The sequence below is a fragment of the Nesoenas mayeri genome, assembly GCF_963082525.1.
Source record: "Nesoenas mayeri genome assembly, chromosome: 2".
NCBI lineage: Eukaryota > Metazoa > Chordata > Aves > Columbiformes > Columbidae > Nesoenas > Nesoenas mayeri.
In genome coordinates, this window is record NC_137543.1 from 6,982,560 (window position 1) to 7,010,288 (window position 27,729).

Consider the following 27,729-nt stretch of genomic DNA (forward strand, 5'->3'; position numbering starts at 1 on the left):
TAAAAATGCAGAAGGATTGTTATAGGATTTCTAACAAGAATGAAACCTCTGAAGTGGCTTGGCTTATTAGAGATGCAGTGACTGCAAGACCAAGCATAGAAAAGAAAAGCAGGCAGATAGTTAAGGCTAGGCTTAAAACTTGGCTCCAACAGATTTGCTGACCTTGAGCAAAGCAGCTTGTCTTTGTTCTTGTAAAATTAAGCTGGAGAACCTCTTTTCCTCCAAGCTTTGTCTATCTTGCCTGCTAGATCCATCAGACAAAGGCATAGCTTTTCCTTCTCTCACTTTTCTTCCAAATTGGAGTCATTGCCATTTTTAGGGCTTCTGGAAAAGCTGTGGAAACCTACCCTGTTACATATAGTCTATCCACACAAAGCCCTGTACTGTCTTTGCCCCACGGCAGCTGAATATAAGAAAGTTCTGAATATAAGAAAGTTCTGATCTGAAAGCCATGCAATATTTTTTACCCCAGTGCTGTACTGTCAGCAAGGTTTACCAAATCAGCACGACTAGAGTGCCTCTGGGTTGGAGCTGGCTAGCAATCAGTAACTTGAGGTACAAGAAAAATGAGTGCCGATCTGCCTGCAAAAGAAGCCTTGGGTATAGCTGGAGTCTGATTTTATATGTAGGTTCAGCAGTATTTTTAAGGGATGCATTTTGGGACCAGAAAGGCTGTGTGGGTGACTTGGTTGCAGATAAGACTCAGGCTGGAAGCGGTATTTTAGACACACAGAACTATGGTAATCATAGAATCATAGAATGGTTTGGGTTGGAAAGGACCTTCAAAGCTCATCTAGCTCTTCACCTAGATCAGGTTGCTCAGAGCCCTGTCCAGCCTGGCCTTGAATGTCTCCAGTGATGGGGCATCTATCACTCTCTGGGCAACCTGAGCCAGTATTTTACCACCCTTATTGTAAAAAAATTTCTTCCTTATGTTTAGCCTGATCTTTCCCTCCTTTACTTTAAAACCATCACCCTTTGTCCTATAGCAACCGGCTCTGCTAAAAAATCTGTACCCATTTTTCTTGTAGGCCCCTTTTAAGAACTGAAAGGCCACAATAAGGTCTTACTGGAGCCTTATCTTCTCCAGGCTGAACAACCCCAACTCTCAGCCTGTCCTCATGGGAGAGGTGTTTGGGAGTCAGGTCCCTGAGTGTCAGGGTGCAGCAAGGATCAGTTGTGCTCTACGGGAGATGGAGCTGGGAGTGATACCATTGCTGGCAAGGCAGGGACCTCACCAGCCAGGGTTTATCCTGGAACACCCCAGAGAGGGAGCATGATGGGTCACTGATGGTAGACAGGTTCACCTGAGGGTCCAGATCACCAGACTGGTCTGAGGTGATGAATCAAGTCTAAGTTCAAGCCAGGAAGGTGATTCTGCAAGTCATGATCAGGATTAGCAGGATACATGTCCAGGATGCTGCAGAGAAGTTCAATGAGGGCCAAAGGTAAGAGTTTAAAACCAGCTTCACTTCAAAGGAGGGTAACAACCATCTGAACTTCTGGAAGCAGGATGTGCTCTCTGAGCACTTACACGATGAGGAGCCTGAGCTTGCATGAACTAAGAATTAGTCCTTATGCCTGCAGCTTCCAAATAAAACTAAGTATCGCTCCAAGAGATAATGTGTGTGTCCTTTTCACTGCTGAAACCTTGAGCCCAGTGCAGGGAAGGTGCTCCAGCAAGGACTTGTTTGGGCTGCTGGGGTGTTCAGACATTGCCAGCAACTCTCAAAATTCTTAAATGCCACCCATGTTGCCCAGGGTTGCCAAGCTGAAGGGTGACTCTGGGGGCCTAGGTAATCACCAGGAGCCTTTGTGCATCAGCATCCAGGAAGGTGGGCAGTGATCGTTCAGCCACCACATCTTGACAGTAACAAGACAGGAAAACATCTCCAAGTTTAGAGATACTATTGAACTTGATATTTGAAATAGAAACAAAAAACCCCTAACTATCCAGTAGTTGATGTTCCTTGGAGACAGTGGCTGTTGAAACATGGCCTCCTAGGGGTTTGGTTCTTAGCACTCAGATCTTAGTTTATTGCAGAACAAAAAATAATGTGAGCATAGCTCAAACTGACCTAGCAATGAAAAGTGAAAGTGCAATATCTGCAGGTATTTTTCTTATTTTTTTTTGTTCTGGGAATCATTTATCTCGGGAACCATTCTCAGGTACTAACTTAATCTGGTTAAGGTCCCTCAGCACTTAAACATCTGATCTCTCAGTCCAGCACTTAAACATCTGTATAATAGCACCTCACCTACTCTAACACGCTGTCATGCAGCTCACTGAAGTCTGTGATTTCTGTGATATCTGTGATTTATTTTATGAATCTTGTGATTAAAAGGCAAGCTGTATTAATGTTAGTGTCTGCTCTACTACTCCGAATATGTTTTGAATCCTCTTGTGTATGTAGGCAATTTTGGTCTGCATGTTGAGTATTTTTGAGTTCTCTTAACTGTAGTTAAAGTAAATTCTGCACAGCTAAATAACCATGGTTTGGAGGAGTTCTTTTTCTTAACAATAATTAGAGGGTTTTAAATAAATTCTGTGGTTTTCTGTGACCCAGAATAACAGCTGCAGATTGTAATAAACAACTCGAAGCCAGATCACATACTAATTGTGCATTGTGACAGCTTAATTCTCAGCAGTGCAAGAATACTAGTAACTTTGTTATTCTTTCTTCCATAAACTTGAAAACATTTATTTATTTTCAGCATTAGCCTCTGGCCAGCAGGTACATTGCTGGTATATAATGACATCTACTGGCAACCAGAAGCTTGCAAAGTCCTCAGCACTTGTTTCTTTAGAGGGTTTCACTGCCAAGATCCGCTGTCAGTGTGGAAAGGAAGAACGGGAGAGAGATTTGCCAACTTTGTGCTTCTTCTAATGAAAGAACTGGGGGTGGGCAAACAGGTTTCCTTGATTCTGTCATTGATAACTGTTTGAAATCAGGATGCTCCTGAGGGTGATTTTGCAGTGGATCATATGGGTTCATCTTAAGTGTTCCCTGCCCCTCTCCCTGCTACACATTTTCAAGTTTATCTAGTTAAGACAGATTTTCCCCTTTCCTCTGATCAAAGCTGTTGCCAGGCTGAGTTTCGTTGTTCATGATTGAGAAGGTGCAAGTGCCTTGTTTATGGGCTATCTGAAGGTGTGGGGTGGCAGCAGACCTTAACTTGCCCAGATACAACCCTGGATATCTTTAATTTCCACTTTTGGATCTCTCAACCTTTATTCTTAAGCATTACCTAGAGATTTTATATCTCCCAAAGCTGACAAGGTCTGTTGTCTCTGGTTCTGACAGAAAGATGGTGATTTGTGTCTCAGAACCTGCTGGATAATGAACAGGAATGCAGTAGCGAGTGCCAGATGATGAAAATCTGGGTTTTTTTCATGGCAAATGTTTATTTTTCCTGGCAAAACAGTGCATGGGCCATTAGTAGTTGGCTTTTTTTTTCAGCAGAATCTTATGCATTTGGTGTTGTAAGCAGGTTTGGGTCTCTGGAGACTCAGTTTCTGTTTCTGATTCTGTATCATTGCATACATAGGAGATTGTGGACTTAGCTTTTCTGATTCTTGTACCTCAATGTTCAAGTAAAATGAGAAGAAAGATCATGTGGTTTTAAAACACTTAAGCATCATCATCATTTTGTGAACAAATATGTCTGGTTGCACCAGAATGATTTTTGATTTTGGCAAATACTTGACTGAGCAGCCTGTTTGACAGTCAGCAGATTGTATCACTGCAAATTATAAGTAGATGGTGATAAGCCTTAAAGTAGGATGTTGTCCCCACTTTCAGCACGGCATTTAAAGAGAGATGTAGAGAGATGTTGCTCATGGCAGAGAGCAATGAGAAGAACGATCAGTGATTTTGCAAATTTAACCATTAGGGAGAGACCAAGGAATGGAGTGTGCAAGAAGGGGAGAAATCATAGACTAGATGATGTGATTAAACTTGAGCAAAAGCTTTCTACATATTTCAGTGAGGCACTGGAATAGATTCTAAAAGGTGAATATGGAATATCAGTAGCAGCAGTTGTTTAAGAGCAAATCGGCACTGGAGTTTGGAGTATCCTGAGGCAGTACCCTTCTGGCCTAATGTGCTCTTCTCAGAGCTACTGAAATGTTTGAAGGATGTGTGGCGGTCTGAAGCATCATTTCCCAAATAACAAGTGATATGATGAGAAGAAATGGCCTCAAGTGGTGCCAAGGGAGGTTTAGGTTGGTTATTAGAAATATTTCTTCATGGAAAGGTTGTCAGGCATTGGAACAGGCTGTCCAAGGAAATGGTGGAGTCACCATCCCTGAAGGGCTTTAAAAGATGCATAGATGAGGTTCTTAGAGATGTGGTTTGGAGGTAGACTTGACAGTGCTAAGATAGCAGTTGGACTTGATGATCGTAAAGGTCTTTTTGAACCAAAATATTCTAAGATCAGGAATTTCCCAGAAGCAGAGGAAAAGGAATTAACAGACTTTTCTCACAAGGGAAAATATTAACCTACTATGTAGCAAGTCACCCACAAGACTAGAACTATTTTCTGCGTGTTATTTACAGATGTAAGGACATCAATTAATCAGTGTCATGATACAAGACTGCTTCAGTGAACACAACCCCTCCAGCACTTAGCAAGCTGTTTGTCTGGTCCTGAGCTGTGGCAGATCCCAGGAAGGAGCATTAACTTGTACTTTGAGACAAGGAAGTTTTCAGAGAAGAGCTGTTTTGTTTTCCACATTTCAAAATATCTGAAAAATGTATCTTTTATTGAGAACCCTCTGGCCCCTAACCACAAAATGAAGAAAAACTGGAATTTCAGTAAATATTGATCCTGCTTCTGTGAATCCAACCCATTGCAGTCCAGTTTATTTCTCAGGTTATTCCTCTTCGTAGTGGGATAGTGGTACCAACTGATTCCAGTTATCATCTTTTTCCTATTCAGTTTGTTCAATCATAAATTGCTCTGCAAACGATTTGATGGTTTCTCAATTTAAAGATTTCATCAGTTGATTGAGCAACTCTTGTAGCTGTTGAACAAAAGTATTTCAAATACTACAGCTTCCCTCTGTTCTCTCTCATTCTCCTTCTGTTGCAGAGGTAGATGGTTTCTTAAAGCAGTCTTGATTATAGATGAACCAGCAGGTCAACATTGTGAAAAGTGTCTCACCACCCCGTTTTTTCAGAAATTCTTTAACTAGGGAGTGTCACGATGGGGATGCAAATAGTAGGAAGCTAATGAACAGAATCTTGGGTGCCAATTACAGCTTTGATTTCTTTATGACATCTCCAGTCTATCCTGAAATCTACAGCGACCTTGATCAGGTTATAGCTGGTTTCCAAATCAATAGGTTCTGATGCATCTTATGTGCTGCAGTGCCAAGTTTGTGGGTGACCATGTGTCAAATTAACTGATACACACCTATTGTTTTGCATATTTTGATGCAAAGGTGTAGCATCAGGTTTCTTCAAAGAAAGATATCTGTTGATATTCCTCAAAAATGATACACTTGCTCTCCCCAGGAGAACATTCAATGACTAGAATCATAGGACGAAGAGTCGGAGCGGCTCTTCTGGTAGGGCTCATAATGTTCATTATAAGACTCAAGGGTTCAGAGGCCCTTGAAAAACAAGGTCTCCTGAATTTCTCCTGGGAAAGTACATTTTGGAGACAATTGACTTCTATGCAATGCATTGAATAAAATCTTTAATGTGTTTGCGGTATAAAAAAATGCCCACAACTATTACTTAATCAGCTGTCTGTGTACTGGACTAGGTCTCCTGATAGACCAGCCAAACCTATGACTTCTACTGGCCCCTGTGAATCATGTTCACATGGGCTTTCTGTTTATTGAATCCGAATGTGATACAGAGCCAGCAGAGATTTTCTTCTTATGTTTGAGTGAACTGAAGTGAACTCCAAGTTGAGATGAATGTCTTATTTCTTGTGGAAGCAGAAGATAGTGCCAGTTTTGATGTCAAATTTGCCAAGATATTAATAGAGTTTTAGCATCATTAAGCTAATAGAATCCTGCATCTGTGCATTGGAGAGCGGCAGTTATTTGTGCTACCTGTCTGGTCAGCAGCTTTTGAAAATGAAGGGGTGACGTATATCCACTGCCTCTCAGTTGATCTGTACATCATCCCTGCCTTTCTATTAAAATCTCTGGCTTACCACTCTAAAAAAAAGACATAAAAATTAGAATATTTTTCAAGGAAAATTTATCTTGTCCAGCTGCTAGTGACAACCTTGTACAATCGCTTACACTTCAACCTCCTCAAGCTGGTAGCTCCTAAGTGGGAAAAAACCAAACAAATAACAAACCAAAACACTAAAAAAGAAAGATACTACATTCTGCCAGTCTCTTGTGGTCTGTTGGAAGTGCTTTCAGTCATTTGAAGACCACACTCAACTTGTGACATCTCTTCTGTCCTCCTCTTTTCTCATCAAACAGTGAAAACAGTTTAGCATCTACCACGGATCAGCAGTATGCCGCTTTCTCATGGTCTTCTAGTTTATTCTTTGTGAAAATCAGGTTTCCAAGCTAAGTGCAGTCCAAAGAGACAGGAGAGAGAAAGAATAAACTTGTGGTTATGGCACTGACCTAGGACACAAGAATGACTTTCCATCCTTGTCCCAGACTCTGTGACCTTCCATATGTCTTCTACTCAGTCGTACATCTGACTCATCACCCTCACGAGATGAAAGCAATATTACAGTTGCTATACCTTTCTTCTCATTTCACAGGGATTCTGTGAAGTTAATTAACAAAGGAGAGAGGGGTGTGTTAATGGTGAAGTGGTAACACTGTGCAGTTCAATTTTGTTTCTGTTTCCATTTCATCTTGCCACTTTTGTTCCATTTCTCTTCAGCTCTTGCTATTTTGTCTCCTGCCTTGGATACAGATGCCCTGGTTCACCCAGCTGTCAATATGTTGACTGTGTGATTCATGGGGTTCTGCTTGGCAGATTTTTGAAGGTCTCCAAATGACACCTTTATTGATGTTTTGTAACAGGGTTAGAAATTTTTATTTCATGTTAGGATTAGAAAAGTGGCACTTTTGTGTTAGATGTAGACCAGTTTGGAAGAAAAAATAAAGAAAATGTACAGATTTGACCTTAGAATGATCTATCTTCTGGCATTTGCTCTGCAAGCTGAAGGAAAACTCCAGTGAATTACTTGAATTTGACAGGCAAATGAGAATCTAGCTGTGTATTTTGGAGTGATTTTCCCCTATTATTTTCTTGTTTAGTTCACTCTCATTTCCTTTAACGCAGGCCACAACCCAGAGTTTGAAGTAAAATATGTGATTATAGGCCACAGCTGTTCTTGAGTTGGAAGAAATATTTGTAAACTTGGCAGCTGCTTGAGGAGCTGCAAGTGGAGGAAAGAAAAGCTGTTAAACTTGTGTAGATTGCTTAAAAGCATTACTGAGGGATTATTCCTTTGTGTGCCTTTGATGTCTCCCTAGGCTCACGTATTATAGTACTGGATTGTTCTGTCTCTGTATCTTTTCATATATCTGTAGATTCCTTCTCTATTTTAGGTCTTTTTTTTCAGAGAAATTCTGATAGGAGGCTGGATATGGCAAAATCCCTGTATTAGTTGTTCCCAGTCCGAGAAAACATATAATCTAACAATTAGGTTATCTGCTCTTAAATTCAATAGTTATCTTCATTCAGCATTCTGAGGATCTACATGTTATGTGGATATAATTTGGTCACAGATCCATGTGCATAATGTTCAGGCAACTATTTGGGATAGTGAGTCTCAATATAACCCCAGTGAGATGAATCATTGGATAATGTGCAACAAATTAAACTAAATGTGCATATGGTGAACAGGTAATGGAATATTTAAAAAAAAACCCAACAAACAAAAAAAAAAAACCCACCCCAACAAACAAAAAACCTTCATGACCATAGAGGGATCACTAACCTAGAGCTGGCATGATCTGGTAAATCTATGTGATGCCGCTGTACTAGGAAGATATCTTTGCTCAAATGTAGACATAGGATAACTATACTGATATACACAAGCTAATTTAAGAACCTATATGGGTGTGCCTATACTTCTCCGGCTCACCTCTCCATTTTCAATGAATGCTGTGCTTGAAGCCAAGGGGTGCATATTTGTTCTTCATCACCCCAGTACTCCATGTGCTCATGTAAGCCATGCTTTGACATCCCCCAAGAAGGACAGAGGTAGTGCTTAGACCTTGCTCTATATCGTTTGATTTGGTTTGAACACCTCCATCAAAAAGCATATACAAGCAAATTTGAAATTCTATCATATTTACTGGATTCTGCCTAAACTTGTTGCTCTAGCATGGCTCAGAAAACCTTTCTAATTTGGTTGCAGAATTTATATCAATTCCTTGAGGAAGGAAAAATGGGGTTTTCACAGGGATTTGTCTAGTACTACATCCTATGAGCTTGCACTATTCAGTATTTTGGGAACCTGTAAAACCAAGCTGTCATATTTGTTAATGCATTTCCTTGCAGGTACAACTAACTACATATACAAGTTTTTGTCCACAAAACTATTGACCAATGAAGCAATAAGTTGCCCTACCTAAAGTGTAAAACTACTCCAGATAATGTAGGCTAAGCCTAAGAGAAGCTGCCTTAGCAGCTATTCTTTGTTCCCTTCCTTATCAGTAGTCTCTTCTGATTTTACTACTTCTTCCCATTTTACCGGTCCTTGTTACTTTCCTATTCTGGTCCAGAAAGGGACAGCCTTCCAAGTTCAGATATCCATAAAGTTGATGTGTGGCAGCAGAAATGCATGGAATAAACAAGATAGGTGTGATTTACATGTCACCACCAGATTCTCATTGTGATGAAGCTGGGAATGCAGCCAGCCGGTGTGTACACAGTATTATTTTTATCTCTTTCAGTGGTATGACCAGGTTTGGCTTTGGTGCAAGGAATGTGATGGGCTTTTCTTTCCCAGCTCTTAATCCCAGCTGCTGGAGCCTCCCCATTTTCCCACTATGGTGCCTGGATCCTTCAGCCCAGTGCACTTATCCTAGAATCGTTTTGGTTGGAAGACACCCTCAAGATCATTGAGTCCTGCAAACTGTGTCTGCCTGGCAGCTATTTCACTGGCCTGTGCTCTCTGCTTCTACTATTTCTTTGTAGTATTTACACACTGTCTGCAATTTTGAACTGATATTTGGAATGTAGTAACTGTCATTTAATGCTTATTCATACATTGTCCTGCGAAGTGACCCAAGCAAGGAACAAATGCAACATTGCTGTAATTCAAATAAATAATTGTAGAATAACAGCTGAAAAGCAAAAAACAGCATTTGTAGAAATATGCAGCTACCTCTGTATGCTCACAGTCTGTGTCAGTAAATCACTTCAGTGCTTGCAGTACCTGCCTGCCCTTTCTTGTTTGGCAGTATCTGCTTCCATGTGACTGTGCTTCACAGCTATATAAAAAAAAAAAGTCCTCTGGTTGCTTTAAATCAGATGGCAGCTTGCCAAATCTGGGCTCTTTTGACAAATATTTTGTCAACGGTGAGCTAATGAATGTGTTTATTCTCTTGCTAACTTTGGTGGAAATGTTCTATCAAAGGCCACTGGCTGTGCAGCAGAGGATAAAACTAAACATAGGCGGCTGGATTTCCAGTGGGTAAGAAAAGGACAGCACACCCCAAAGCCTGAAAAGGGGAAAGTAGTCAGGAAAATCTGCTGCCTTCCTTTTGAGCTCAGTGGCTGAAGCTGTGACCTCCCCAGAAAACGCTCCTCTTGAACAATGTTATTCCAAGCTCCTGTGATTTCTGATTTCCTCTTCATCTAATTTTGTCATTTTCTGATCACAACTTCCCCTGGATTTATAAAGTGGTTTCCAGGAGAGACGTGCTGGCAGAGCCCCTCTATCTGCAAGTGCTAGAAAGAGAGGTGAGCTGCTTTGCTAACCCAACACACCTAACTGGAGGGGTTGAGGGGAGGGATCAGGCACCTTTTGGTTACAGCAGCATTTTCCTAGTGCAATGCTTAAGATTTTATCTGATTCAAAAAATCTGGTGGACAAATGAAGAAGTGATCATTCCACCATGCAGTTCATTAAGTTGGTTGATTAGGAAAAAAAGGTTGCTTAGTGAAGTAAATTGCTCTGGCAACATGACTCCATTCTAGTTATCTGCATCCTCAGTGTGGGTTCTGGTAGCTGGCTGTGAGTTAAGGGTGCGAGCTGTTGATTCCTTTCCTGTCCCTGCCTGTCACCGCTCCTTTGGCACTGTGCAATCACAGCAGCACCGATGCTTTTTTGTTTTCCTGCTCTCTTCCACTCCTGCAGGCTATGCATTTTACTTCAGGAATGTGAGAGTTTTGACACAGGCAAGACAGCCTCTCCTTGTGATTTTACTGAGCTTCAAACACCTCCTGAATTTACCCTTAGCCTGGCAGGTGAGGAACACAAAGCAGCAAGACAGGGCTAATGGGGTGGTCAGTGAAATGAGCAGAAGTAGGACTCCTTTCCATTCCCTATCCTGGTGAAGTTCAGTGGAGGTTCCCCAGGAGGCATTAAATCCATCTAGGTTGCTTCTGCATGGTTTTCTTTTTGAGGAGGAGCTGATAAAGCTGGTGGATACTCAAACATTTCCACTGCAAACTGCTAAAACTCTCTAGCTTTGTTTCCAGTGAAGAGTCAGCTCTCTGATGGACTGTTTGATGTGTGGCAGTGCTGGGCTTTGGTGGCTCACATATTTCTAAAGCACAGCATACCCTCAAAACCCCTGTCCCCTGCTTGGTGACTTTGGAGCAGATCAGCAGGTGGCAGTTCAAGCTGACCAGCTGTTAAAGGAATTCTCTTTTCCCTAGTTTTCTCTAAGCAGAGACTCAGGCATGGACTCCAGAAATTCTTCTCAAATAATATATTTGTAAAGCACAGTGTTGAGAGCAGCTTGAGCTGGGTGGTGCTGGAAGAGGGATCCCAAGCAAAGAAAACCCTTGGTAACTATACCCTTACAATCTAAGCTTCCCATCCCTTGTGTGTCAATTTGGGCCATTTGTAAAATTAGAGTCTGAGGTCTCCCTGTTCTTCATTGGATCTCTTCATTTTCACCATGCAGGCCTTTTCTTGTCTCTATAGGTGGTTGTATGTACTATACCGACCATACTGGATTTCAGTTCTAGGTCCTGTCCAGCGGTTGCTATTTTGCACCTGCAGTTGGGAGGAAAAATAAGTCCTTGGCAATAACCAAAACACTGTTCTGTTTCCCATCTTCTTTTAGGCATGCCATTCTGTTTCTCGATTTATATCTGGGCATACAACTCCTGCTGACAATGAAAAGCTCCCTTATCTTCTTGCTTGAGCAGACCCTGGGCTCTTCTTTGCTTAATGAGGCAGAAAGTTCAAAAGTTCACAGCTTGTGGCCTAAGCAAACTTATGCTAAGTGATTTATGCTAAGCAAATTCTATATAATCAGTTTCTAAACAAGTCCTACAGTTCCTAGCACCAACTGCGTCTGGCATATATGGTCACCAAGTGGGAGAGACTCCACAGTGCTTTCTTGCAAATGTTATAGAATCATAGAATCATTTTGATTGGAAAAGACTCTCAAGACCACCTAGTCTGACCATTAACCCAACATTGTCACTAAACCGTGTCCCTAAGAACCTTATCTATGCACCTTTTAAACTCCTCCAGGGACGGTGACTCAACTACTTCCCTGGGCAGCCTGTTCTAATGCTCAGCAACCCTTTCCATGAAGAATTTTTTCCTAATATCCATTCAGTCTCTTGGCTGTGAGGGTCAACAGATCTGCTCTGGGCTTCAAATCTTTGTGCGCAGCTGCTCGATATCTGTTAAAAGGACAAAATCACACTGATTTGTTTAAATAAAAAATGCAAAAGGAAAAGCTTTTTTCTCTTCCTGGGATGCCATTGGCTTAGGAGGCAAGTTTCCATTCGCATGTGGGAAGAGGAAGTTTTTAACACCAAATTGGATAAACCCTGAGGAACTTGGTCTGAATTCACTGTTGATGGTGCTTTGAGTGGGAGGTTAGGCTAGATACCTTAGAGATCCTGTCCAGCATGAAAGGCTCTATGAACACTGCATCAAACTTATTAACTGATTCTAGCATTAGTTCATTCAGCTGTTCCAAAGAGTTGTTACCTTATGGAGAAAAAAAAAAAAAAAAGGAAAAAGGCAAGAGAAAAAGCTAATTAACTTCATTTTATTTGCATAGAAAAAAAAAGAAATAATTCTTCTACCTATGCTGCACACTTTTCCATGGAACAGCAGTTCCTTCAGGTTATATTGACCTCTTAGAGCAAATGATTTCCTTAAAAATCACATCTGCTATTTGATGGGTTTTCTATCTCATTAGGGAGGTGCATCGCAAATTCTAGACAGAGTGCGTCATGAAGGTTCAGTTAGCAAGAAACGTAATTATAAAAGTATCTAATGACCTTAATTTGCATATACAGTACAGATACTTTCCAGATACTATCTTTTATTAACATTTAAGTGCCAAATATACCTATAAATAAATAAGACTGTATTTTGTCTGACACTGACTGGAACCTTGCCCTGGGAAGACATCCATCTAAGTCTGCTGGGCTACTCATGCAGGAAAAAATGGACACATATAAGACTGAGTGTGGCAGAATTTGGCCTGAATTAATCTCCATATTTAGGTTGTCTGTATGTATATACACAGGCAACTTAGAGATATGTGCACCAACTGCTTAGCAACTTCAATTATCTTTCTACAGGATTCTTCTATGTTATTAGTTTTCTCACAAAAGCTGATGGGGAAAAAGCTCTAAGTTGCTTAGCCCTGCTTTGTGGCATGTCATTTGCCAGCAGTGTTAGCGGCTTTACATCCCACATATGGATGTCCACTGTTTTGGGTGGCAGAGGCACTCGTGTCAACATCTCTTATAAATTCCAGTAAGGCTGGAACCTGGGTGCCATCAGTTGGAGCATGAACATGCAGGACAAGCATTGTTAGGCTGCTGGATCATGACCAAGCATAATCCTGATCCATTCACAGAGCTCTGACTGAAACCTACTCTGAATCTTTAGGGAAGTTCTGTTGACTATGAGAAGTACTTATTGATAAAGTCTAAGTGGAGTGGATTCCAGAGTTATATTTTTCCCAAAAATTTCCACACCACTGGAAATTTGGCTATGACAAATTTCAAGTCCCCGTGCTTTGAAATGTGGCAACAGGAAGTTTCCTTAGTGAATTGTTTTTGTGCTTCAAATACTTCTATTTAACCTGACTAGGTTTCTAGACTTACTCTTGGAAAAAGACTGTTTCTGGATGGTATGTACAAAAAGTGGGGGCAGGAAGAGATCAGCCAGAGGAAGACTCTCGAATGGAAAATTGAAAGTGAACCTGTTCAAATATGAACAGGTTACAGGTGACTGAGAACAACATCATTACAGTGAGGAGGAGAAGTCGACTGCAAATCTCAACAGATGATAACTATGCTGTCTAAAATACACAAATATACCACTGGATGGTATGACATTTCATATGAGCTGTTTTTTCCACTGGTGTTGTAGGGTGACGAAGGGCTCCCTGGCTTTCCTGGACTGAAAGGGGATAAAGGAGAAAAAGTAAGTCCAAGTCTTTATTAATTACATCGCGAAAAGTTTCAGAGTTTATAAAGCTGTTGTGGGATGCTAATGGAAACAGGTCATCTTCTGAGTCTTGTTTTACCTCTGTGTTTTCTTGTTTTGTGTTAGCAGGTGCTAAGGAAAGGAGATTATGGTATTGCATTATTTTTTTGGCAAAGTGCACCTTAAAATCTGTAAACAACTTGATGATGCTCAGCTACACTTGCCAAACATGTGGAGATCTCAAAGGCATGAACTTTGTCTAAACTTCGTAAAACTCTGAAACAGAATTGAAGAGTGAAACAAAATACAAGCTCAGTGCTAATGCCTCCACATACAAAATCAGCAGTTTCTTCAATATGAGACATGAAAGGCCAAATATCATCATGTCCTTTTTTGCACTGAATGTAAATAGACTGAGGTGGCATTTAGCTGCTTACTGTGTCATCATCTTAACAAAAAAATATTCTGCACTAAACTTGCTCTGTTGACTAGTATTTACTTTGGACACATTTGTCAGAAACACCTAAAACATCATTTGCAGGAGGGATTTTAGGAATTTGAATTTTTTCCACCTCTTGTAAAGTAAAAAAATGTTCATGATAGGAAGGCAAGACTGTCTACAAGTAATACACATCAAACCAGCTCAGTTTATCAGAGCCTAGAATGGCAATTTGCTGTGCCCATGTCTGTTTCTCATGTGAGACTTATTTTACAATGCACTCATAAAGAAACTGCTGCAGTGCCTTGAAGTGAAAACACCAAGCTGGTTTCGCACCATGTGCATCAGCTTATCTGTTCTGCATCTATTCTCTTTCCATTCCCTATTTCTTCTTTAAATCGACAGCTGCATGCAGCAAAACTTGCCTTTTCTCTGTGTTTGCTGCAGTTCCTGTTAGCTGTGGTGCTGCCAGCCTCAACATATTTAGTCCCATTCGTCCTGGTGCATAGGAAGGTTTAGAAAGTGGTTCCTGTTTTTTGTTGTTTGTTTGTTTTCTATGGCTTTGCACATTCACAGCTCTGAGACTTGCTTCTTGGTGGCCAGGGCAGTTCCTGGGGGCTGCTTGAGTTTTTCAAGGCTTCTGTTTGTTTCTAGGCTTGTTACTTATGTGCATTATAGCTGTACCTAGAGACTTCTGAGCTTTGAGATAGATGCTGTACAAGCATGGACTTAAAAAAATATATTAAAAACCGAATGAGTATTTAGTGACAAAACAGCAGGTTTTTGAGACAATAGAATGCTGGACAGAGACTGAGGGGTGATGTTATTAAGAGGGCTCAATGGTTACATGTATAGTTAGCTGCAGAGCTTTTACATTAATTTATTCTTAAATTAGTTAAGTGGCCAAGAGTGCCAGAGCCAGCAGCTCATCAATTTGCCATAGTGTGTTAATGTCAGCAGCAGCTCCTTTAGAGACTAAATAATAGATGTCTTCATTGAAATGATTCTCCACATTCCTTGTTCTTGTTTTGATGCCTTACTCATATCCTTGCACTTGCAATGGGTGTTAATACTGTTTTGATGACAATCCTATTTTTGTTACAGGGCTCCCTGGGCTCACCTGGCCCCCCTGGGAAGGATGGAGCAAAAGGAGAAGCCGTAAGTCTTTTTGTTCCTCCCACACAATCCTTGCCTTTCAGTGCAAGGAAGGCAGTGAAAATCAATCTGTATTGAGTGGAACGTGTCTTGGGGATTTGTTTGTCCATTTGAGGAGCGGCAGAAACAAATGGTAGGAGGTTAATAGCCCCAGCACTTTCCCTCGCATGTTTGCAGTGATGGTAAGTGTCGTATGGATTAGCCACTGTAACAGGCTCCCAAAGCAGCTCTGTGAGCATTCATTAAGGAGGGAAAGGTGACAGTCATGGCAGCCTGTGGTTTGGGACACAACGCTGCGGCTTTGTTGGTTAACAGCTGCAGCTGCAGAGCTTGGCCATTTGTTTTGAGTCTGGCAAAGAGTCATCGCCTAGTGGGGCCATCTTGTGCTTCCACAACAGAGAGAAGTGAAAGAAATCGTTGCATCAGTCGCAGAAGCAAAGACCTCAACTCTGCTTGTGCACTGCTAAAAGCTAAGAGCAAAGGAAGAGGTGCAAGGTTAGCTCAAAGAAGGATGAAGCACACCAAATATTGCCTTTAAGAGGATTACATTTGAGGTATAAAACCACAAACACATTTTCCAGAAACTTACATAAGTGTGTTTTATAGATTTCCCTCCTTTCCCCTTGTTTGATCACCATCCCTTTGAATTGTCTTCATCCTGATGGTGGATTATCATATTATTCACTGTCACTTTGTTGCAGTCGGTACCCACTGGCAGGACTTGGGGAAAGGACTCTTTGGAAGGTCAGGCACATGCAAAAGTAGTGGCACACAGCAGACAAGTTCTTTTTTTCCCAACACATCATGTTTATGCTTTGTACCACAGTGTCTCACTTTGGAAAAACTCTGATGATTTCCCATGCAGCTACTAGAACTGATGCAACTTCATCACATCAGATGTGGCTCAGTCTGAGATCAGACAGTAACTTACTTGAACTTGCAGAGTTTCCTACAGGACGTGTTTACTGCACTTAAAGGTCACTATTCAAGAGCAAATGCATTATTCTGTCTCCAAGGAATCCACGTGTGTAGACTGCAGTTGGTGCAAGCTGTTTATAATGTAGGGAACTCATATTTTTGCTATTTAGGTAGTTGAGTTTGAAGAACATAAGATTAGCTGTTTCAGTTTCCAGTTTGTCTCTTTCTGCTTTTATTTTTGCAAGGAAAGCATAAAGCAAACTTTCAGATCTCTGGATAGTGGTACACAGATCTGTAGATACTGGATAGAACTTCAATTTCTAAAAGTGTATGTAGTGACTACTTTGAGCTCTGTTGGCCTTTATGTAATAAAAGATTAACATTTATGTTTGAAATCTCTGCTGCTTGCAGGGTGAACCGGGACAGCCAGGAGCATTTGGACTGCCTGGGCCACCAGGTCCAAAGGTAAGCTTCCGTTTCTTCTTTACATGGACTAACTTTCTATATGTTTTGATTGCTTGAATTACTTTTTGTTTATGAATTTTGATATTCTCACTGGTGAACGATGAAAATCACAATGCTCAGTTTCATCAGGAGTCTGCAGAAGTATTAGCTATTAGGCAAGATGTAAAAAGAAGAAATACTTTTCGTTCAATCAATAGCATAGATAGAGAAGGTGAAGAGAACATGTTTTGGGGCTCATAAGCCTTTCTTCATGTCTTAAGTAGGCCTTTCTGACTCTCACAAAGATGCAGATGAGAATTATTATCCCTACTCTACAACTGGAAAGAAAAATAATCACAGAGAAATCCTAGCATGGATGATTGCCTACTTTGGGAACTTCAGCTTTGCACCATCAGAGGGTGGCAAAGTGATACAGAGCTTCAGCCAATGCTTGTATCACTGGGTTTTCTTCAAACAAGGTGCTTCTGAATGGGGATCTGTTGAAACTTGGCTGAGCATTAGAAATGTGCCTAAATTTTGAAGCCCTTTTCATGAGCAATTCCTTGACCTCTTTTCTAAGTCTCCACTGTCCTTGCCTTATTCCCTGGTTACTGAAAGGATAACTACGCATCTACTGTTTTCAGTCTTGTTGCTGTAACGCAGAAAATAGATGGTGCACTAGATTGACAAGTGTGTTTTCAGGGGCATCACGCACAGCAAGTTCAGGCTGTAAAAGGTGCTGCAAGGTCAACAGACTGATTGCTCAAGCTTATTTTATCCAGTTCTGGATTATTTGAGCAACTCATCTTTCTCATCTTTCTCTCATCATATCTGGTCATGTAAACCTCCCATTGGATTCACTGTTGCCTTTGTCCTCAAACAGGACATAAGCACCTGAACACCTTGCCAGATGTAGTCCTTATTGTCACTTGGCTCTGATGAGAGGACTCTGTGAAGCAGTTCATTTATATAGTTCCTTCTGGGTTCCTCAACTATGGAGAGGTGCTTTTTCCATATGTCTTTTTTTTTTTTTCACAGAGGGAAATGTTCATCATTTTCTAAAGTCTCATCAAGAGAGTATCAAAACTAATGGTGTGTTTGTGGATTAGAGGAAATACCTGGCAATCATTCCATGGTTCTCTGCAGGAACCGTGTTGCTGAAGGCAACACGGAAAGGTTGACTATGGAAGCTGCACGGCAACACGTTCAGCAGGGGACAAATGACAGCTAGAAAGCAGGGCTGGGCTGAGCCAGGTGGAGGCACTCTGGATATTGTTTTGTCCTTCAGCAGGATTTGGGAGTGAATGAAATGGATTGGATTTACCACCCATAAACCCCTGTCAGTGGCATCTCTCTTATTGTATAAATAAATACGTATTTTCTCTCTGTCCTGCACATTTCCCATAGTGGAATTACAAACCAGTAGGCAGTATGATGCTCCTTATGGTGTGAAGCTCCTCACCCTGGCTTTGCAAAGCTTTTACAAGCCAAGCTAAACTGAGGCACCTACATCTACTTCCACAAGGGCTTGAACCTGGAAAATGCTCCCTATCTCCCACCAGGATCATCAGGCTCATACAGTTCAGCCAAGAAATGAGGCAATACTGAATAGAAGTCTGACACTATGGGCTGGACAGGATAAGTGCTGGTGGGGCTGGACCTAAAGACGTCTGACTAGACAGTGCCAAGTGCTCCCGGGGAAGAGGTGAGCTTGGCTAACCCCAGCCTCTCAGCTACGTTGGCTGAATATAAAGCAATCCTGTACTTTCACAGTGGCACTTATTTACTTTAACAGATGTTCTGGCTATATGCAGTGTCCTTGAGCTGGATTCTGGCCTGAGCTATTTTAAGAAACAATCCTGACTTTGCTGACAGGGTTTTAAAATCTAAAACATGAATCCACGCTCTTATACTCCTCGGTGTAAAGCCTAACTACCTTGCTGGTGTGGAACAGGGTGTGTAAAGATGGGTGGATTGGGCAATCAGGAAGGTCACATCTCCAGTTACTGTTGTAATTATTGTATTGTGCCAGATCACTTATTTCTATTTAAAATTATCAGCTCTGGGCTCTGCCTCAGGCATCATGGAGTGCTACTTTGCAGTTTCTCTGGTTGGTTGGGATGCGATTCTTCTAAGTTCAATCCATCTTCATTTGCATCAAACCAGGAAAGTGCAGCTCATGCTCAGCAGCTCTACATGCACCCCAGGAAATTCAACCCCTTCGTTATCTGCTTGGCTGAGGGATTTCTAGTCTTTTGCCTCAGTGGGAATTGCCAGCCTTTTCTTTCTTTTAAGGAACTTTTACATACCTCATTAATTGTGTGAAGCTTCCAGTAGCAGAGATAAAGGTCCTGCAGGCTGCTGGTAATAGGACTTCAATCCACAGAGGAACGGTAATGGATGATGAGCCCATTAGGGTACATGGATGGGTTACAGGAATGAAATGACCTCGGTCTGTCATCTCTGATTTCACTGCTTTTGCTGCTCAGCAAAGTCCCCAGGGGAGATTTTTCCTAGCTCAATGCCTTCATTGTAAAGATTTATGGGGTTTTTGGTGGTTTTTTTGGTTATTGTTTTTTGTTTTTGTTTTAATCAAACTTGGTGTTAAACTTCATTGCTCACCAAGAAGGATGTATGATCTTACTGGTTACAAGTCGGTAGAAGCAATTAAGAGCTCTCAAAGTCAGCCTTGTGCTAATCAGTGTTGGAACTTCTGGTTATAGAAAATGTGATGGTGATCTGAGATGGCAAGAAATATCCTCTGGTCAGTGGAGAAAGCTCCCACATAAATATGTAGAACCTGGCGGGTTAATTTAAAGAAGTGAGTGCAGAGAGAAAAAGCTATAGCACAAGTCACTCGCTGTATATTATAGCAGTGAAACAAAGCTCCAATTTTTGAGACCAGTCCCTTTAGCTTGTAAAATCTTGCAGCAGATATTCAACCTTTTTGTTCTTTGTTTTTCTGTATTTTTATTGAAAGGTTAAAGAGGTTTTGCGTGGCTGTAATTGTTACAGCATCAACATAGCTATAGCATTCCCATCTGAGCTGACAGTTATCTGCACTTGATAGCAAAAACAGAGGGAGGGAGGAAAAAAAAATCAAGCCTTTGAAATAGAAAGTATTAACCGAGAGTTTCATTTTGACAAATTTCCTTCTTGTTCACTTCAACTGCTGAAGGTCTCACGCTTCTCTGGTTTACTAGACATGATGTCAGCTCAGGCCTTGAGTGGGATCAGCAAGTCCTTCTTATCTAGACAAACCCAGTTTCTCTATTTATAACTTTTTCTGAGTGTTATAACCACATTTTATGTAACAGTACTGAGTTGGACTTTGACAATTCGGACAACTTGGAAGAGGCCTTTATTTCTGTATGGCTTTTGCCTAGACTTTAAGAGTAATATTCTTCTGTAAGGTGAAGGCAGAGATTGAGTTCATGCCTGCTGGTCTCCCTCTGCCCTTAGAGGACTTGCACCACTTCCTGACCTTGCAGAGGTCCTCAGGTGTCTGTTGTTGTTGAGATCCCAGAGCCACCTTTGCTTGTGCCTCAGCCCAGCTCTTGTTAATCTGTTTATGAATCTGACCCCCAAGTTTGATATGTGGTTCTCTTCCATAATTTACAGGGGTTCAACCACTTTACAGCTGGGTTGATGAACTGCTCACAAGCTTTAGGGCACAGCTTCATCTGCTTTAGCAAGTCATGTCCTCTCTGGCAGAGGAAGGGGACAGTTTTGGCAATGCATTCCTTAAAGCAGTGGTGAAACAGTAGCCAAGTACAGTCTAGCCAGCCTGCCAGGTCTGTGCTTAATGACTGCTCCAAATGAGATTGTCATTTGGGCTAAGGCAAGTGTAAACAGTGGTGTGACATGACCAGCCTCCTAGGCACATGTACTGGGACAAAAAAGCCTCAGTTCTGCAGTTCTGCTAATAATTCATTGCAAACAGATCTTGCCTTTTTTTTTTTTTTTTTTTTCTCATAAGAAACATCTATTAATATGAAATGTAGCAATGATTTAAAAATATGATCTTGATCTGTTTCGAAGCCTTATCCACTATAGCCACCCAATACAGTAGTTAACCACATGACATGGGAGTGGGGAAAGGGAAGTGAGATAAGTAACAAAATAATCAAACAAGTGATATAAGATACCAAAACCAGTTCTCATGATTGACTTGTCAGGTCCAAACTATCTCCATAGGATGACTCTGAGGGCTGAGCCAGTTCAGCTGAGGATCAAGGCCATTTGAAGACATTGTAAGGCACATAAAATCAGACAGTGAGAGTGCTCTGCATTCAATTTTGCCTTCTCAAGGGAGAGAGTCAGTGTGCAAATAGCTGATGGACTGCTGAAATGTACTTCACCCTCTTGCATTCCTCCCATTTATGTTGAAAATAAACACTGGAGAATATTGTTCTGATCTGTGTCTATTCATTTACTCTTCAAACTATATAACATTTTGAAGTTTGTCATCTATAAATGCTGGGATATAGCCTTTGCTGCAGCATTTAGAGCAGTGTACCCCTGTGCTATGTTCCACCAACGCTGTGTTCAGAGGCCAAGACAGAGCTCTGTCACCTAACACACAACAGGCAGGCAATGACTGACCTTGCCAAAACTTCTGAAATAACCTGTAGAAGAACATGTGCAGGAGAGTTTGCCTTTGCAGGGCAAGACTGAAAGCAGAAGAATAAAACTTGCTAATGTATGAGCACCGGGGGCAGAGGAATGTATTGGGGTGACACTTTGGGTAAACAGCTGGAAAGACAGACACTGCTCTTTATATGAGCACTGACACAGTCAAATAGCCTCAACAGCTCCCTGTGAGCCCAGGATTGCAAGCTACCATTCTAAATAACTGATTTTATTCTTGGTCTTTTATGTGAAAGAGTTTCTGGTGTTTTACTATATCTCAATTTCTTGCCAGGGATCTGAGGGAAAACAGGGTCTTCCAGGAATTAAAGGCTACGTAGGAGCACCGGTAAGTCATGGCTGTTATTAATCTTTTGACACTTTAGAAACTTTCTCCAATTTTTCAGTATGTTCTGTCCACCCATGTTGTTAGATTTTTTAAAATTATTGAGTGTATATGGTATGTCTGACCACTTACTTGTACTGTGTCCAAATAGTGACGTTTTCTTGACTTCACTGAATTCCTTCTGACTTCTTTAAAAGAGAAGAGATCTGTGGCCAGTAGAGAGATGTCAGTAGAAATGACTTGATTACCAAGATAACAGAGTAGAAATGACTTGATTAACAAGATAACAACTAGTGATTTTGCGATGCTCCCACTGTAATGCAGTTGCTTTGATCTGTGTTGATGCACCATTTATATGGTGCTCAAAAACTTCAACATAACTCCAAGAAAAAATACCAACTCTCAGTAAGTTTCCAATCATAGTTTCAAAACTGTCAGGGAATAGCCTTTGGGCTCTGGGCACAAGCCTGCTTGACTGAGTGGACAGCAAGACCAAAATAAGTCAGGTTCTATCAAGTTAGCATCTCTGTCTTGTGATCTTAACTTGGTAATTGTGGAGGCAGCCTCTAAGGTGATGTTGTAAAGGCTGACTGGATTTTTCTGAGGTTTATGACCTGACTGTACATCAGTGCACTTTAGCAGCATAGCAGTCGTGCACATGCACTGAAAGATTTCCCTATACCAGTGAGGACTTGCTTTGTAAAGTGCTACAAAGGGGTCCAATGTGTTCTAAAGAGCTTGAGCACTTTTGTCGTGGCCCAGGTTCATGCTGTTTCCCTGTATGGTCTAAGGTTGAATTGTATTAGACTTGAAGATGATATGGGGGTAAAATAAATATGGGATTGGCTCTACCACGCCATGTAATAGACTCCTGCAATATTAATGAAATAAATTGACAAAGCTATGAGAACGCTTCATTCCTGTTCCTTGAGTCACCTTTCTGTGTGAGAAGCATACCATGCTTGTGGTGCATGGTCTTTGAAGGTCCTACCCTTTTCTGTCATAGGACTGATATTTTGATGTTTGTCTTTGGCTGCTGAGGAGGAGCAAGGCAATAATCATCTATTCAGCCTACATGAGGTTACTAGCCCATTAAAGGAGTCATATTTTTAAACCTCCTGCCATTTGGTCTTTGGAAATAGTAGGGTTATTTCTTTGCATTGTGGGAAGCTGTGCAGGCCCAGTTTGGTTTGTTAGAAATGGACATGGCTGTGCAGAGTTTGCTTACAGTCAGCCATGGCCTTGTATCTGAAGATCCTATAAGCCAAATAAACCCAGACATGCAGCTCTCACGAGCCTGGAAGTAAGCCTCCACTATAGTGTAAAGTAAATTGAAGTTTAAATTCAAATGTATTATTAGAATAAGAAGCATTTTAAGCTTTGGCAGGTTTAGAGAGGTCACTACTGACTGAGCATATTTGTCTGCCTGTAGCCATTAGCTGGTTGCTCAGTTGCTACAATAAAGATAAAATACAAGGTGCTTCCTGTGCCAAGGGGAGATGGAATCTGTTCCTGCCCATTGACTCTACTGCCTGTATCAGTGTTGCTGTCTTTCATCAGACTAAGCCCCAAAAAATGCCTCTGGTGTACCTGGGAGGAGATGAATTATGCAGTCCAGATGAATGTTGGCATTGGATTCACAGCACAAAAATGTGCTTGGACCTCCAGGACAGGGATTATTTGGCATTTGCCAGTTCTCAGAGGTACCTGCTGTCTGCCTAGTTGTCGCATCCAAAACCACCAGGAATGGACATTCTTGCTTGTTTATGCAATAGGTTTTTCCATCAATATTGTCCTCTGCCTAAGTCCTCATTGTTTACGAGCAACGTGAAAAATGCAGAGCACTGGTTGTTTTCCAGACCATCTGCAGCTGTGGTGTGTTCCCTGTCCCTCCACACTATTGTTGGCAGGATGGTCGTGTGTCTGCGGGCAATATGATATTACAGATGTTCTTGGGCCCACAGGTCATTCCTGCTCTGTAAGTCTGCTTAGACCGTGCTTGTGGCCAACTTTGAAGGTTGGTAATATGGAAAATGTCCTTGAGGTTCACTTGAATAGATTGTGCAGACATGCACAGTGGCTTAGAATCATAGAACAGAATCATAGAATCATTTTGGTTGGAAGACACCCTTAAGATCAAGTCCAACCATGTCCTAAATCTAGCACTAAACTGTGTCCCTAAGAACCTCATCTATACATCTTTTAAACCCTTCCAGGGATGGTGACTCCACCACTTCCATGGGCAACCTGTTCCAATGCCTGACAACCTTTTCCATGAAGAAATTTTTCCTAGTATCCAAACTGAACCTTCCCTGATGCAATTTGAAGCCATTTCCTCTGACTAATTAGAGGAGATAACTATGCCTCAACTTGGACTGAGTTTTATAATATCTTTTTTTCTCTTTATTTTTAGGGTCTACAAGGAGAAAGAGGAGAAAAGGGAACACGAGGAGACAAGGTATTCCTGCTGCATGCTAGGAAAAGCCAGGCTGTTATTTGCCTTACGTGGGGTGGGCTTCCAGGCCAGCAGCTCTGGAGGGTAATTGATGATGGATTTTCCTCACCGCACTACATGTCTCAGTGCTATCTGGGAATGACCTCCCAGGGGAACACAGGAGGGCTTTATGGATCTCTGCTGTCTACTAATCACACATTTAGGAACTTCTTGTCTGTGTGTAGCTGGGGATGGCGGAGAGAGAGGAGGAATGGAGTGAAGGTTTGCCACTGGGGAGATCTAGCAGGATGTCCACACTGTGTGCACCCCCTGAGAGTTGTGAATGACCACCGAATGCTGCTGACAGCATCTACATCCAGTATTTTCTCGTCTCACTGCAGCTGCGCAGATGATCCAGCTTCCTATGTGTCTGTCTTCCTCCAACACCATAAGTTCTGGTTTTAATGAGTACCATGTAGTTTCTCTGTTAAAGGCTTCATCCACCTGGTTCTCCTGCCCAGTTCTCTACTCTTGCCTGTCTGGGAATTGCTGTTTTACAGAGCACAGGACACTGGAATTTGAACCATGTTTATGGCTCAACAAAGAGACCAAGTGCCTATTATACCTGGAAAAAACATTTAAAAGGAGAACTGGGCAGACATCAATTATTATTTCAGTTTGTTCATTGTCTTGGGAGAGACCTCAGATATGCATGCAGGCCCTTCTGCTGCAGACCTGCAAGACAGTGCTCAAGGTTCCACAGAGATGCCTCCAAAAATGCATTTTGCTCTCCTTGCCAGAAGAAGCAGATGCTGGTCCACTCCTGCCCTGACAAGCAGCAGGAGATGGGGTGTCACCAGGCCCTCAGTCTGACAGGAGCTGCCCTTTTTCTCCTGTGAACAAAACAGGCAGCAAGGCCTTTCTTGCTAGCTCTGCGTGGCTTTCAGCCCTTATCAATGTCCTGTCTTGCTCTCAAGCTGGTCCTGAGAGAGGAATATCTCAGTGCTGATCTGGCAGCCTTGCCTGTGTTCAAATTATCTTTAGTGATATCTGGCTATGTGTGTGCAAAGGAGGGAGTTACTAGCTTGCAGCACGACCTTGTTCCCATTTCTCACTCTCCATCTCCTTCTGGAGAAGAAACCCAGAGATTTACACCAGGCTACTATGAAAAAATGATCAAACCCTCAGTTTAAGATATTGTGCTTTGCTTTACCATGTGCTAAGGTGTCTGTTCCCTGTGTCCATTTTGTTCTTTATGATGAAGTAGCCACGACCATGTTTCATCTTATCTGTCCTCACTGCTGCAGCAGGAGCAAACGACTGGATAATACTTTATCTTCCTCATGCTTTTTGCCTCAGCCCTTCGCAGGACTGTCTCAGTGTGTTGTGTCTAGCCAGTGCCTCTGCTGCTTTTCTGGAGGCAAAGTTGTCTAATCTGCTGGAATATTTGGCTCCTGGAAGAAAATCCATCTTTCTGACATCACCATGATGGGAGACAAAGCTGGAGCTGTGTGTGGGCAGGCAGCTGACTAAGCTAGAGGAAGATTAAAGTGGGGAAGAAGTGAATTAGGTTCTGTTTCATTAGAAGGATTAGAAGGATATGCACAATTAGAGCTCCTCTTTTTTCTTCCTGGAGCAGCCAGATCTCTGCTGTAACAATTGTACTTTGTTTTTTTCCATGCTGGTCTCAGACTATCCAAACTTTTACCAGTCATTACTAGTGTGAAAACTGTGGGCGTAAATTCAATGGGCCAAATATTTCCTTGTCTGCTCTTCAGTCTGTAACTTGAATACTGACACCTACACAACCTGTGTTTCTTTGTGCCTGAGGGGAAAAGTGTTTATTGTACCAGATGAGAGCACTAGCCCATGTACTGTGTATCAGTCTATTGAATATACACCCTAGTATGTAAAAAGGCTTAATACATCTTGCTTCTGTATTCCAGAACTCCAGATATAAATAGTGAGGTGTCTAAACCCAGTATTATCGATTACATCAGCACTTCAGGGGAGCCTCTGCACAGTGTGAGTGGTGTCTCGTGCCCTTTTGCACCCAATAGGCTCACTGTAGACCCTAGGACAAACTCTGCAGAGATAAGTTTGATGTACTTCTGTACCAACATAAGCCATATGTGATACTTGGCATGTTAATTTAAGCATGTTCAGCATGACATAGGGCATTACTTTTGCTGCATACACATGTACCCATCCACTAGATCCATGTCTGTTGTGTTGGAGAAAAGCTCATCTAAGGAGGCTGAGGTGCTGGTCTGCTGCTGCCAGGTCCCTCTGTGCAGTGTGTTTCACAGAATGTTTGGGGTTGGAAGGGACCTCTGGAGATCATCCAGTCCAACCCACCTCCTAAAGCAGGTTCACCAGAGCAGATCACACAGGAAGGTGTTGAGGTGGGTTTGAATGTCTCCGGAGAAGGAGACTCCACGGCCTCTCTGGGCAGCCTGTTCCAGGCTCTGGCACCTCAAAGGAAAGAAGTTTCTCCTCATATTCAGATGGAACCTCCTGTGCTTCAGTCTGTGCCTGTTGCCCCCTTTTCCTATCATTGGGCATCACTGAAGAGTGTGGTCCCAACCTCTTGACACCCACCCTGGAGATATTTATAAACATTGATGAGATCCCCTCTCAGCTTCTCTTCTCCAGGCTAAACAGACCCAGCTCTCTCAGTCTCTCCTCATAAGAAAGATGCTCCAGACCCCTCATCATCTTTGTAGCCCTGCAGACCATCTTTATTTTGCAGATCATATATTTATTTTGCCATGCAGACCCTTGGGAGATAATTTTTTTCCAACAAATGATCACATTATCTAACTGGTAGAGGTCAGAAAACAGCACTAAAATTTGTGTGGAATTAGGTTATCCCCCTGTTGCTTACAACTCTTCACCATTTTGTTCCACTGGTTAAAAGAAGAAAATCCAGTAGAGCAGAGGGAATGGAAAGGGAGTCTTGAAGTGAAAATTTGGGAATGAAATTTTTATTGTGTTTTTTTAATTTCTTTTGGGCAAACAACAACAAACCTTTCCCTAGTCTTTTTGTAAAGAATAGAAAAGAAAATATAATGACGGAGTTTTCTGGAGAAACAATGGAAAGCACAATTTGTTTGGGTTGTTTTCAAACAACTTGATTGTATATATTTGTATAAATAGTACATTTGGCTTTCCCAGCCCCCATTACTAGCAGTAAGAACATTGACACTTTTCTGTTTTGCCAGCTAAAACAACATGTGTGAAGTACTTGTTGCTGCATGGATGTACATGCTGCTGTATGGATGTTAAAAATTCTCCTGAGAATACACTGTGCATTTTATCAGCAATCCACCAGACTGTAGCTTACTGAAAGTGTCAAATTCAGGATACTCGTAGCTCAGTCAATGCAAAGGAAACCATGAATGTGGAAACTATCACCCCAAAAGCAAGTAAATCTGAACATCTGATGCTGGTTTTCAGCTGCTTTTTGTAGGGTACAGGTCTCTAATTTCATTCCTGGGATGCATAATTTTGAAATACTATTTTTATTACAAGACTGATTGGCTTCCTAAAGGGGGACAAGAAATAAATTGATTTGCAAATCCATTTCTGACTTGCTGAATCAATATAGTTTTCAAAAGCAGCTAATTAAATCCAGTGCCATAAGTGTGGGTTTGCAGATAATAATAAAGGTCTAACAGGGATCCTGTAGGATAGTAATCAGAATTGAAATGTCTGAAACATTTAAATAAATAGAGTAAAACTAATATTTTTCTGTCACTCCTTGTACTTGTAGAATTT

At 41.6% G+C, this 27,729-nt stretch overlaps 1 protein-coding gene across 1 annotated transcript in view; it reads left to right on the forward strand.

Annotated features, from left to right (window-relative positions):
• COL22A1 (collagen type XXII alpha 1 chain) overlaps positions 1 to 27,729 on the forward strand; it is a gene marked incomplete at both ends in the record, with an annotated part of 197,763 nt that overhangs the window by 81,834 nt on the left and 88,200 nt on the right. The window contains 5 exons of the mRNA XM_080339502.1: positions 13,528 to 13,581; positions 15,128 to 15,181; positions 16,508 to 16,561; positions 21,465 to 21,518; positions 23,929 to 23,973. Coding sequence (XP_080195628.1) covers positions 13,528 to 13,581; positions 15,128 to 15,181; positions 16,508 to 16,561; positions 21,465 to 21,518; positions 23,929 to 23,973 — 261 coding nt within the window. The remainder of the gene's footprint in view (positions 1 to 13,527; positions 13,582 to 15,127; positions 15,182 to 16,507; positions 16,562 to 21,464; positions 21,519 to 23,928; positions 23,974 to 27,729) is intronic.